At 44.0% G+C, this 13,584-nt stretch overlaps 1 protein-coding gene across 1 annotated transcript in view; it reads left to right on the top strand.

The window, feature by feature from the left end:
- LOC126260648 (hexosaminidase D-like) overlaps nt 1–13,584 on the top strand; it is a 381,617-nt gene that overhangs the window by 203,321 nt on the left and 164,712 nt on the right. Inside the window, exon 4 of the mRNA XM_049957985.1 lies at nt 514–843. Coding sequence (XP_049813942.1) covers nt 514–843 — 330 coding nt within the window. The remainder of the gene's footprint in view (nt 1–513; nt 844–13,584) is intronic.

The raw sequence follows: 13,584 nt of genomic DNA, 5'->3' as shown, positions 1-13,584 counted from the left end.
CCGAAGAGACTTTCAAGATTTATTACGCCGGGAAAGCCTACGTAATCACATCTGCCAGCAATGATGTACGGTGGCTACATTCCTGCCAAGTCGTTCTACAGTATCGCAGAAGGAACATCCAGCTTCTTGTAGCCTTACTATACGACCTCATCGACAATGGCGTGTTTCTCTCGTTAAAGGCAGTCTTGACTGATATCACCTCATTATGTCCAATCTCAAAGGTAACCAATGCACACGACCGTTATAGCGTGTAATTAAAGCGCACCTTATTTGCATCCTTATAATGGCGCTACTAGCGCTGTTTTTATGTGACTGGCAGGAAATATGAATAGACATTATCTTTCAGATTTAGAAACATGGCTAACAACTTTCGTTTACGTCGCACAACTCCTTGCTGTTACGATGTTTTTCCGTCAGTATACATTTATTTTTATTTTAGCTAACGTTGTGAAGGTCTTGCGCTGCTCTTGCGCTGCACTTGTTACCACAGGCTTTCCTCGTGCGTGTGTCCAGGTGTCGTTCCTGAAGCTGCTGCTGCCGCTGGCGCGCCAGCTGGGCGCTACTGGCGTGCTGCTGGAGTGGGAGGACATGTTCCCGTGGGAGGGCGCCCTCCGGCCGCTGGCCGCGGCCAACTGCTACTCGCCGCAGGAGGTGCAGGCGCTGCTGCGCGCCGCCGAGGCCTCGCAGCTGGAGGTGATACCGCTGGTGCAGACCTTCGGCCACGTCGAGTTCGCGCTCAAGCACCGCGAGTTCGAGGGCCTGCGCGAGGTGCCGGAGTCCGCACAGGCGCTCTGCCCCTCGCTCAACGCTTCGCTCGACTTCGTCGAGAAGCTCATCGACCAGGTCAGTACGCACCTCCTGTTAGAGCACTCTCCATCGCCATATTGAATTTTACATGCGTCCTATTCACCACTAAGGAATCCACCGTAGCTACCGTCGTGCATCTGTAGTTCTTCCTCCACGAAAGAACTTTACCCTTGTTCCTTCGCAGGTCGGGAAAGGGTCGTGTTTTTACGTGTGAACTCAACGTCAGTACCAGACGCCTACGCATTTAGAGAAAAGGGGCTGTACTATGGAACTATCCAAATGGAACGGAAGTCGGTAGATGCGCAGGCAATCAAAGGACTGCAATTTTAGAAAAATTTGATGATTTATTCAAGAGAAAGAGCTTCACAGACTGAGAAAGTCTATAACACATTGGTCCATCTCTGGCCCTTATACATGCAGTTATTCGACTTGGCGTTGCCGGCCGTTGTGGCCGAGCGGTTCTAGGCGCTTCAGTCCAGAACAGCGCTGCTGCTGCGTTCGCAGGTTCGAATCCTGCCTCGGGCATGGATTTGTGTGATGTCCTTAGGTTAGTTAGGTTTAAGTAGTTCTAAGTTCTAGGGGACTGATGACCTCAGATGTTAGGTCCCATAGTGCTCAGAGCCATTTGAGCTTGGCGTTAATTACGTTGTTGGATGTCATTCTGGGGCAAATTTTGCCCAGTTGACGCGGTAGATCGTCTAAATTGCCACGTGGATGGAGCGCCCTTCACATAATGAACAAAAAGTTCTCGATGGGGGTAGATCAGGAGACCTTGCTGACCAAGGTAGGGTTTGGCAAGCACGAAGACAAGCAGTAAAAACTCTCACCGCGGGCGGGCGTTATATTGCTAAATGTAAGCCTTCGATGGCGGACCATCAAGTACAACAAAACGGGGTGCCGCAGATGACAACCACTTTGATTGTCATCCTATGAAATGAAGTCGCACCCCAGGCCAATACTCCTGATTGTCTGGCCGTATGGCGTGCGGGAGCCCAGTTGATACTCCACCGCTATCCTTTTCATCTCTAGACATATCTTCGCCCGTTATCGGCGTTCACTTCTAAGCGGGACTCACCACTTAGGACAGTTCTACTCCAGTCAATGAAATTCCAGGCCGAATGTGCCCGATACCACTGCAGATGGACTTGTTGGTGTACAGATGTCAATATCAGCGCGCTCAAGGGTCGCTGTGAGCTCACCCCACTTTCTGTGAGCCACTTATTGATGGTCCTTGTCGTCACTGAAACACCAGTTGCACGTCGGATCGATGATTGGGGTGAATCCGGAGCTCTGAATGCCTCCTTGACCACTGCACGGTCCCCATTTCTGCCATCTCTCTATGTCTACCGCTTCCTACTTAATTTTGGATTCGGCAACAGTTAGCCAATTCCTGCCAGCAGCGTCGAATAGTACCATCGGTCCCATTCAAATGTTGAACGATTTGCCGATTACACAAGTGACTTCTTTGAGCCCAGCTACAAGTCATCTCTCAAATGTTGACATCTGTGTATATTGTTCACGCACTCGGCTGCGACGCATAGTTGCTGTCCAACTGAGTACATAGAATTAAATTCGCGAAAACTTCATGCACTGGTATCGATGTATCCCCTGTTCACTATCCTTGGCAGGTGCGCGGTGAAATTGCGCTGCAGCGTCACACATTCGCTCATCGGCCGCCAAAGTTTACAGTTTTTCTTTGAGACCTAAATGAGTATCAAGAATCAATATGTGACCACTTCGCATAACTCTTTCGGTGCGCCGCTTTTTTTTTAAGGTACCTTTAATGAAACATACCTCCCTCAACCGCATTTTAACTTGTAATGACTCAGTCTCCTGCCTATGTGCGGATGTTAATTGGAGGTTGGAATTCTGACACGACATATGACAAGAGGACGCATAATAAAAGACACGATTCTCCAAACACAGCTTCACATATCAGACAGGGACCAGCATCAACATATTCAGGAAGAGACCTTACCCAAAGCAAAATTGACACTATACTGGCAACAACAAACAGGTCACACACGTCATCACTTGGACAGTTGATGTCAACGTGGCAACAAGTGACCACAACAATATAACCGTCCACCTGAAACAAGGCAGCAAGATGGGACACAAAGCAAAACCAAAGCACTACCTCTTTCACAGAACAGATTGAAACAGGCCGCAATAAATTGTACAGGACCGCGACTTGAACAATATTATGGGAAGTATAGACTATAATATAATTTGAACAAATTATACAGCACGTCAGTTACGTCATCTACCCATCTAATCTTCAGCATTCTTCTGTAGCACCACATTTCGAAAGCTTCTATTCTCTTCTTGTCCAAACTATTTATCGTCCATGTTTCACTTCCATGCATGGCTACACTCCATACAAATACTTTCAGAAATGACTTCCTGACACTTAAATCTATACTCGATGTTAACAAATTTCTCTTCTTCAGAAACGCTTTCCTTGCCATTGCCAGTCTACATTTTAAATCCTCTCTACTTCGACCATCATCAGTTATTTTGCTCCCTAAATAGCAAAACTCCTTTACTGCTTGAAGTGTCTCATTTCCTAATCTAATCCCTTCAGCATCACCCGATTTAATTTGACTACATTCCATTATCCTCGTTTTGCTTTTGTTGATGTTCATCTTATATCCTCCTATCAAGACACTGTCCATTCCGTTCAACTGCTCTTCCAAGTCCTTTGCTGTCTCTGACAGAATTACAATGTCATCGGCGAACCTCAAAGTTTTTATTTCTTCTCCATGAATTTTAATACCTACTCCGAATTTTTCTTTTGTTTCCTTTACTGATTGCTCAATATACAGATTGAACAACATCGGGGAGAGGGTACAACCCTGTCTCACTCCCTTCCCAACCACCGCTTCCCTTTCATGTCCCTCGACTCTTATAACTGCCATCTGGTTTCTGTACAAATTGTAAATAGCCTTTCGCTCCCTGTATTTTACCCCTGCCACCTTCAGAATTTGAAAGAGAGTATTCCAATCAACATTGTTAAAAGCTTTCTCTAAGTCTACAAATGCTAGAAACGTAGGTTTGCCTTTCCTTAATATTTCTTCTAAGATAAGTCGTAAGGTCAGTATTGCCTCACGTGTTCCAGTGTTTCTACGGAATCCAAACTGATCTTCCCCGAGGTTGGCTTCTACTAGTTTTTCCATTCGTCTGTAAGGAATTCGTGTTAGTATTTTGTAGCTGTGACTTATTAAACTGATAGTTCGGTAATTTTCACATCTGTCAACACCTGCTTTGTTTGGGATTGGAATTATTATATTCTTCTTGAAGTCTGAGGGTATTTCGCCTGTTTCATACATCTTGCTCACCAGATGGTAGAGTTTTGTCAGGACTGGCTCTCCCAAGGCCGTCAGTAGTTCCAGTGGAATGTTGTCTACTCCGGGGGCCTTGTTTCGACTCAGGTCTTTCAGTGCTCTGTCAAACTCTTCACGCAGTATCATATCTCCCATTTCATCTGCATCTACATCCTCTTCCATTTCCATAATATTGTCCTCAAGTACATCGCCCTTGTATAGACCCTCTATATACTCCTTCCACCTTTCTGCTTTCCCTTCTTTGCTTAGAACTGTGTTTCCATCTGAGCTCTTGATATTCGTACAAGTCGTTCTCTTATCTCCAAAGGTCTCTTTAATTTTCCTGTAGGCAGTATCTATCTTACCCCTAGTGAGATAGGCCTCTACATCCTTTCATTTGTCCTCTAGCCATCCCTGCTTAGCCATTTTGCACTTCCTGTCGATCTCATTTTTGAGACATTTGTATTCCTTTTTGCCTGCTTCATTTACTGCATTTTTATATTTTCTCCTTTCATCAATTAAATTCAATATTTCTTCTGTTACCCAAGGATTTCTACTAGCCCTCATCTTTTTACCTACTTGATCCTCTGCTGCCTTCGCTACTTCATCCCTCAAAGCTACCCATTCTTTTTCTACTGTAGTTCTTTCCCACATTCCTGTCAATTGTTCCTTTATGCTCTCCCTGAAACTCTGTACAACCTCTGGTTCTTTCAGTTTATCCAGGTCCTATCTCCTTAAATTCCCACCTTTTTGCAGTTTCTTCAGTTTTAGTCTACGGGTCATAACCAATAGATTGTGGTCAGAGTCCACATCTGCCCCTGGAAATGTCTTACAATTTAAAACCTGGTTCCTAAATCTCTGTCTTACCATTATATAATCTATCTGATACCTTTTAGTATCTCCAGGGTTCTTCCATGTATACAACCTTCTTTCATGATTCTTAAACCAAGTGTTAGCTATGATTAAGTTGTGCTCTGTGCAAAATTCTACCAGGCGGCTTCCTCTTTCATTTCTTAGCCCCAATCCATATTCACCTACTATGTTTCCTTCTCTCCCTTTTCCTACACTCGAATTCCAGTCACCCATGACTATTAAATTTTCGTCTCCCTTCACAATCTGAATAATTTCTTTTATCTCGTCATACATTTCATCAATTTCTTCGTCATCTGCAGAGCTAGTTGGCATATAAATTTGTAATACTGTAGTAGGTGTGGGCTTCGTATCTATCTTGGCCACAATAATGCGTTCACTATGCTGTTTGTAGTAACTTACCCGCATTCCTATTTTCCTATTCATTATTAAACCTACTCCTGCATTACCCCTATTTGATTTTGTGTTTATAACCCTGTAGTCACCTGACCAGAAGTCTTGTTCCTCCTGCCACCGAACTTCACTAATTCCCACTATATCTAACTTCAACTTATCCATTTCCCTTTTTAAATTTTCTAACCTACCTGCCCGATTAAGGGATGACATTCCACGCTCCGATCCGTAGAAAGCCAGTTTTCTTTCTCCTGATAACGACGTCCTCTTGAGTAGTCCCCGCCCGGAGATCCGAATGGGGGACTATTTTACCTCCGGAATATTTTACCCAAGAGGACGCCATCATCATTTAATCATACAGTAAAGCTGCATGCCCTCGGGAAAAATTACGGCTGTAGTTTCCCCTTGCTTTCAGCCGTTCGCAGTACCAGCACAGCAAGGCCGTTTTGGTTATTGTTACAAGGCCACATCAGTCAATCATCCAGACTGTTGCCCTTGCAACTACTGAAAAGGCTGCTGCCCCTCTTCAGAAACCACACGTTTGTCTGGCCTCTCAACAGATAACCCTCCGTTGTGGTCGCACCTACGGTACGGCTATCTGTATCGCTGAGGCACGCAAGCCTCCCCACCAACGGCAAGGTCCATGGTTCATGGGGGGTAACAGATATAGAGGAGAAAAATAAAAGCACCGGGTCCAGACGGGGTCCATTCAGACATAATCATAAGAATAGCACTATAGGTCACCCCATACTTAACAGAACTAATAAACGACGTCTTAAAACTAGACAGGGTACCTATAGTTTGAAATACCTCTAATGCATTAATCATCTAAAAATTGGCGGACAGAGATCCTTCAGACCCAAAAACATATTGACCAGTTTGGCTTGCAATTTTCCAGAAGTCACGACAGTTTGAGGTATTGTATACCATTCTCTTCGACTTCTTCAGGGCCAGAGTAGTAGATTGGCGGGTGGGCAGTCTGAAAGTAATTTAAAGAATTACCAAGAGTTGTCCTCAGTGGCCGAGCTGTCTACTTATCTTATAGGACATAACTGTTGAACCCCTCCTGTACCTACTGGATGGGGATAATAGTACATATGGACTGTTTGCGTTTGCATATGACGTACTAGTGGTAGTATCTACTAACAACAGAGCTCGGCCAGAAGAGAAAACCATTGGCACACTAAACACAATCTCTTGATGGCACAGCGCAAACGAACTCTAATTTGCCGAGACAAAAACAAGATACACATTACTGAAGGGTCGACGGGGAAGGGACTCTTCGATCAAAATTGGCGACACAAACATAAAAAGAGCACTGTTACATGCTTATGAGAGTGTTCGTCGATCAAAGATTAAATTTTCATGAACACATAGTAAAAACTACACGCAGAGCAGCAAAACTATCGCATAAACTTGCAAAATTAAACTCAGGGAAATACAGACTACTTTCATCAGTCACTCGAACATACCACTGGCACTATTCGAATCAGTACATTATTTTGCAGTCGGTATATGGGCACTCCGATCACTGCTCGTCACAAACAGAACAGAAATTAGAAGTGGGCTAAGGAGTGTCCTGCTTAAACTGCCAAGAGTGTTCGGCACTACATCAGTAATAGCACTGAATGGTGCATGGAATATACCCGACTGTATTACTGTCAGATGGTTCAAATGGCTCTGAGCACTATGGGACTTAACATCTGAGGTCATCAGTCCCCTAGAACTTAGAACTACTTAAACCTAACTAACCTATGGACATCACACACATCCATGCCCGAGGCAGGATTCGAACCTGCGACCGTAGTGGTCGCGCGGTTCCAGACTGTAGCGCCTAGAACCGCTCGGCCACCCAGGCCGGCTTACTGTCAGATACCGGGTTGCAACATACTGATTAAATGTGGATGGAATAGACCAGGACAGACTGATAACCGGTGTATACATTAACAACAAGCGCCAGTTTAATCTCTGGCAAGTGGAGAGCTAGCAAGATCAGTGATAAGGGACACAAACTTTCTAAATTTTTTCCCAACATCTTGGAGCGCTTGAGACTGAGACAAGTTAGTCCTAACCGCGGCGTGGTGCACTTCTCAACTGGATTTTGACCTTTTCTCACGTATTTAAACAGAATGAGTTTAACCCAGGCACCTAATGGCGCATGTAGGGAAATTAGATACCTCAGGATACACAACCCTATTCAACGAGAATTACAGAAACATCATAGGCACATCACATATATATAACATACCCAGGGAATTCCAGATATGCAGAGCTATTAGGTACGTTGATCAATGGAAGCATCTAAACAAATTACCTGACGAAATTTACAAAGCAACTTACAAACCATGAAAGGAGTGTACTGGAGCACAGTTGTATGCGGCACAAGAATACGATAAGAATATTAATAAATTAAAATGAAACTAATGTACTATAAACGATGAACGTCTGTGATAGGCTTGATAATGTTGATCGCTGATTGTGTGCCACCGCAGAACCAAAGATACTGTACTGCTTTATTGGAGTAAGAGGGCGCGTGGTGCACAGTTATAGGTAGCTGTCTGTGAGGGAAAGACTGTGGAGTAGGAAGTCTTTGGGGTGTGCTGTGTGAAGCCACCAAGATTTAGATTAATGTAGGTATCTCAGTATTGTTTAACATGGAAGCAGAAGTCTTCATGCAAGCAAGGTTGCGAGGTGCCGGGGCTAGCAGTGTATGTAACACTAAATTCTTCGAGAATCTTCATATATAAATGATGCTCTAAGCCCCCCCAATTCTAACTCCGACTTTTGCTGTTGCACATGGATTAAAAAGAAACGCGAACTGACTGTAATCGACCCTGCAAGTGGAGTAGAAAAGAGTTTGGCACCTGCAATAATTTAGTTTGATAGACATTAAATAAAGGAAAGTTTCAGTAACGTAGTGAGAAATGAAAGGGTTGCTCTACCGATTAACAGAATGAAAGTTCTGTCCAAAATAACAATATGATTTATTATGACTAAACTCAAAATAATAAACAAAACACATGAAACATTTACAATACATCAAATTGGCTCAAATTGGATACTCAAATAAATGCTGTGAAGGTGAAGTTGTCCCTAAACTAGATTGTGACATTTATGATGGAGTGGTATGTGGAGCCAATTCCTTGCAACTCAAATCTTAAGAGAAAACACACAGCCAACCCAACATTAATTGCTGCTACCAAAGACAGAACAAAGTTAGAAAAAGATGAACAGGCGCGCTCTGCTGAGCTCTGATTATCACCTAGGAAAATCCCTATCTGCCAGTGCTGTGGACATAAATTACCAAACTGTCTTCTTAACTGCCAGAACACGATCTGGCGTACCGGAGGCGATGGCTGGTTGCTTCGACGTCCCGTCGTGGTGATGATAATGTCGCGAATATAGCCCAAAACAAATTATCTTGGATTGGTTGTTCCAGACTAAAGACTTCCTAGCAATAAAAATGCGCCTCTGAGGGAGACGAAGAAGGCTCGCCACATAATCACTGACGGTACAGTGATTGATTTTAACAAGCGAAGTCACACAGTAACTCCGATACAGTCAACTTTAGCCAAAACTGCTCAAGACAGACATCATAGGCCGCTTGTAAGCAGAACGCTCAATTGACAACTGTACTCGGAAAGTAACGTTGAAGTCGAAACTTCAGCAGCTTCGTCAAACAGTTACAATTAAATAAAGTATATTAGACAGCCAACGGAAGGCAGGCTGTCCAGAGCAGCGAGGGCTCAGTCTTGTAACCTACTCCGACCGAAAGGCGAGAGCTGACCCCTCTAGAGCACCTGTACAGGCCGAACACAGAACATTCCCGCCCCCACGACAGTGGCCGTGGTTAAACGTTCGAATCAGCAACTCGAAAACCGGCGGAAAATTCCACTCTGTTGCCGGAGCACTACCATTCCACCAGTGGAGATTCTTGGCGCCAATTTCTGCGTCGATTTTGCTACGTCACGGAGCTATGCCCTGAGCAAGCCAATCACAGTTACTATACGGCAGAAAACGCGGGAATTTGCGCGCCAAGGCTGCTTGGGAACACAAGTCATTCCCACGCCTCGCTGGTAGCCCGCCAGAAAGTGTTTTCGCTAAGTTTCTGCTAAGTAATGGAACCTCTAGCCCAGCCGCTACTTCAGGCCCCTCCAGGCGTGTCTTTTGACAATGTCGGCGTCTGGAAAGCATTCACTCGACTCCCTCACACCCGTCGGCTTACCCTTTCAAGATCAGCAGAGCCCGCCTGTCACCGGACCACCTGGGTGACGAGAGACGCTGCGTGGGAAGTGCGCGTGTGAAGGAATAGCAGCTTTTCACCGCATGCAATTAGAGAGGAAAATCGTAAGATAGAAATATGAGAGGGGGCTCATGCCACCTCTCAAGGTAAAAAGATGTTCAATAATTATGATTTTTGATTTTGCCAGTGCGTTTGTATAGATGAGTTGGCTGATAATTTGTAATGGTTGACTAACTGAACTTGCAATATAATTTTGCTAAAAAAACTGAATGTTAATAATTCACCATAATCTGTACTGCCTCCCAGTGCAGGTCATATATTTTTCAAAGAAGTTGGATTTTCTTAGATGTGAATTTTGCGTGCATTTAAAGTATAATGGCCAGCATTGCACACTGCTGGGCCTGCGGTTAGCATATTTAAACTTTTTTTTATGAGAGACCACAATATACGTATTCCACCGTTGCTGCTTTAGAGGTAAGACAATTTAATTTATTTGTTAAGTGCACAGGGACCACAGTTATTAGTTTGAATAGGGCCTTAGGATTCAGTGCTGAATGTATTTTGCAGTGACTGTATTTCTTTATTGGTATCGGGAGTTGCATTGCCCAGTCAATTCGTGTGAAGTTTTGCCAACAATAACACAGAGTAAGCACACAACTTGCACTTACAACTCGCAACACGACGATTCGAGTTCAGTATTCATTCCACAGATCAGACATTCATTCAACGTCGCCGTAATATTTCTCCTTTTTTATTAAAGAACGTTAAAACCATACAGACACATAGCCCATGTAGAGAGCAAGTCTGTATGCACAAAAAGTAGGGTATCCGAGGGGTGGAAAAAGAGGAAGAAGACACTCAAGTATTAGCTATTATATCCAGACACCTTGACAACATATACTGCGTACACCTACATTAGGCTAAATAGAGATCGGTCATTGTTACTGAAAGGTCACTGTAAGGCAGTATGTAAGATACATTGCTCAGAAGAATTAGGGGAACATGAGGCATTTTCGACGTGAGCCATGCTCCATTGAGCAATAGTGGAGGACTGGGTATGTTATCAAATGATACATTTGTCTTTCACAATTTAAGTACACAACAAAACATCATCGTTCATTTACCTAACGAGGACTGAAACGTCTGACAGGTGTCGGAAACCAAGTGGAAATCGTCATTCATCCCGTCGTCTCCGGTGATTTTCATTGGGCTTTGAGAGCTTCAGTAACATGTATGTCTTGCATGAGCGTTTATCACCACCCGACAACAACGTGCCATGCTCTGTATAAGTCTACGAAGATCATCCTGTCGTATCCGTTCCCGTTTATCAGCGCACGAGAATACGTGTCATGCTCCAAATAAGTCTGCGGAGATCACCCTGTGTACCCGTTTCTGTTCTTCTATGAGAGCCTTTGAGAGCTTTTGGAGAGTCTGTGGCGGAACGGGACGACCACGAACACGTCTGTCAAGCATATTCCGATGGGGTTTGGGTCGGGATTCACCGCTGGGCATTCCATTACTTCAATATCCAGGCTTCGCAATACATCCTTGCTGACGCCCGCCACATGGGCTCAGGCAGTATAGTGAATAAGAAGGAACTAAGGACGACCATACTATGCAGCAGTCACCACGTGTTAGACATAATGCCTGGCCGTAACACGACCACAGACAACGAAAATATCCGCACAGCTTTCAACACTGATGTCTCCCCGCATCATAACACTACCGTGGCCGGATCTGTCGAACCCCTGGACAACTTTTGGCAGGCTCATCACTGCCTCTTCACAGACGAATGCGGCCATCACCTTGCGTTAGATAAATCTGGTGTCGTCTATGAATAACACGTTTCGCCAGTGATGAAGTTTCCAGTTGACATTGGAACAGCAGAACTGGAGACAGGCTGCGAGATGTTGTCTTGTCAACCAGGGTAAACCAGGGTACTCGAAGAGCACGTCCCCATGATAACGTCCTCTCTCGTAACCTGTTCCTTACAGTCCGATCGGACGAAACGGCTTCAGTGGCCCTTCTAATATCGTGTCGCTGTGCTATGACGGTAGTCGCACGATGCCGCAACGCGGAGATGGCCAGATATCGGTCTTCACGTGGGGTTGTAATGGGTCAGCGACTTTATCCAACTCGTCTTGTGTACTGAGCTGTCCCCCTGTAGCGTGTCCGCAGCCTATGGATGAAAGATGGAGAGACATTGGCATCCGCAGCCACACTGCGGAAAGTCCATCCTTCTCGAATCAAACAGACTGTCCTTGCAACTTGCATTGCATTAAGATGTTACATTGCATGTGCTTCGTTGAATACAAAGTCCAGAAACGACAGCTACCGTCTGTGTGCCTCACTAGAGAACACTGGGCCAGCGGTGCCCACACCCCTGTGAGAGGTCGCCTGATACAGTAATGCAAAACACAGCCGACAGATGACGAATGACTGTAGTTGTTGCATACATTGAAAGCGGCGATCTCTGCGCGCAGTAAGACCACAGATATTACCTGTATCAAGTTAATACTTAACATACTGAACGTTGATAAACATGTACTCGTAATGATTTTGAGCAGTGCAGTATTTATAACAGTGCTGATGTATTGTTACCAAAGACACCATAAAATTGAACATAATCTTAGTTCTACGTATATTATAGGCAACAAATTAGATCTAGTGTGTTCAAATTACCATACCACCAACACTTAATCAAGTATGGTTTTTGGGAGTCAACTGCTCGATAACAAATATCGAGATATTCACCTGCAGACATCAGTGTAACGGCTGTAATACCTGTCGTTTGACCTGTTTTCTTTTTGTTCACCTCTAAATTTTCTAACAAGTCATTTATATTTCCATTTAACAGAACTGTTATTTTAAGTAAGTAAACATTTTCTTTAACAAAAAGAAAAAGAAAAGAAAAGGCCTGAAACGGATAACTATAAGTTTGGGATAGATGGTGGCCACTTTCGGCTCGTCAGACAAACGCAGCGGCGAAAACGACCCCACATGAGAAATCAGGCTGTCGGTGTTAAACCGAGCAGCAAGTGAAAGAAAAAGTCTCCAGGCTATTGTTCGACGTTACTCTTGTCACACTGTGATATCTGCTATTCACGATCTTCTCCTTGACCTTAGTCGTACTACTTGCCCAGTTGTTTTTCCTTGGATTGCCTGTCGTATGGGTGTCCCAGTGAAAGTACTGGACGACTATAATAATAATAATAACAATAATAATAATAATAATAATAAATAAATAAAGTACCCTCCGACTACAAGGATGGTTTTAAAACTTTTTATTCCATTATCGCTCGCAGGACTTCACGCCTCATCTTCAGAAGTACTTCAGTACACATATAATCGATGGTTTCAAGAAATAGAAGAAGAGTAAAACAAGCAGGGATCAGTACAGAAAAGATAAATGAAAGAAACAAAATTGTGAACACAAAATTTAAATAAAAGAAAGGAAGAAAATAGGCAAAATGTGGACAGAGCAAAGGAAACAGGAACACAGCCAAAGAACGAAGAGGTTTTCGGAAGAGAAAAAGCGGAAGGAAGCAAGAAAAAAATGAATAAACATGTAATATTCAAGGTAATCACTGTTCTGGAGGCGAAAATATGTAACAATGGGAAACAATAATGCTGTGGTGAACGGGAAGTTGTCGAAGTTGAGAGATTATATGAGACTGCAAATGACTTCGACAAAATTTCTGCCGCGCGGGATTAACCGAGCGGTCTAGGGCCCTGCAGTCATGTACTGTGCGGCTGGTCCCGGCGGAGGTTCGAGTCCTCCCTCGGGCATGGGTGTGTGTGTTTGTCCTTAGGATAATTTAGGTTAAGTAGTGTGTAAGCTTAGGGACTAATGATCTTAGCAGTTAAGTCCCATAAGATTCACACACATTTGAACATCTTTTTTGACAAAATTTCTAGTTGATGTGATGAATGGTAACTAGCTTTAAA

Source organism: Schistocerca nitens, chromosome 5 (assembly GCF_023898315.1).
Source record: "Schistocerca nitens isolate TAMUIC-IGC-003100 chromosome 5, iqSchNite1.1, whole genome shotgun sequence".
In the NCBI taxonomy this organism is placed as follows: domain Eukaryota; kingdom Metazoa; phylum Arthropoda; class Insecta; order Orthoptera; family Acrididae; genus Schistocerca; species Schistocerca nitens.
The sequence above is the reverse complement of the archived record's forward strand: the minus strand, read 5'-3'. Positions and strand labels throughout refer to the sequence as shown.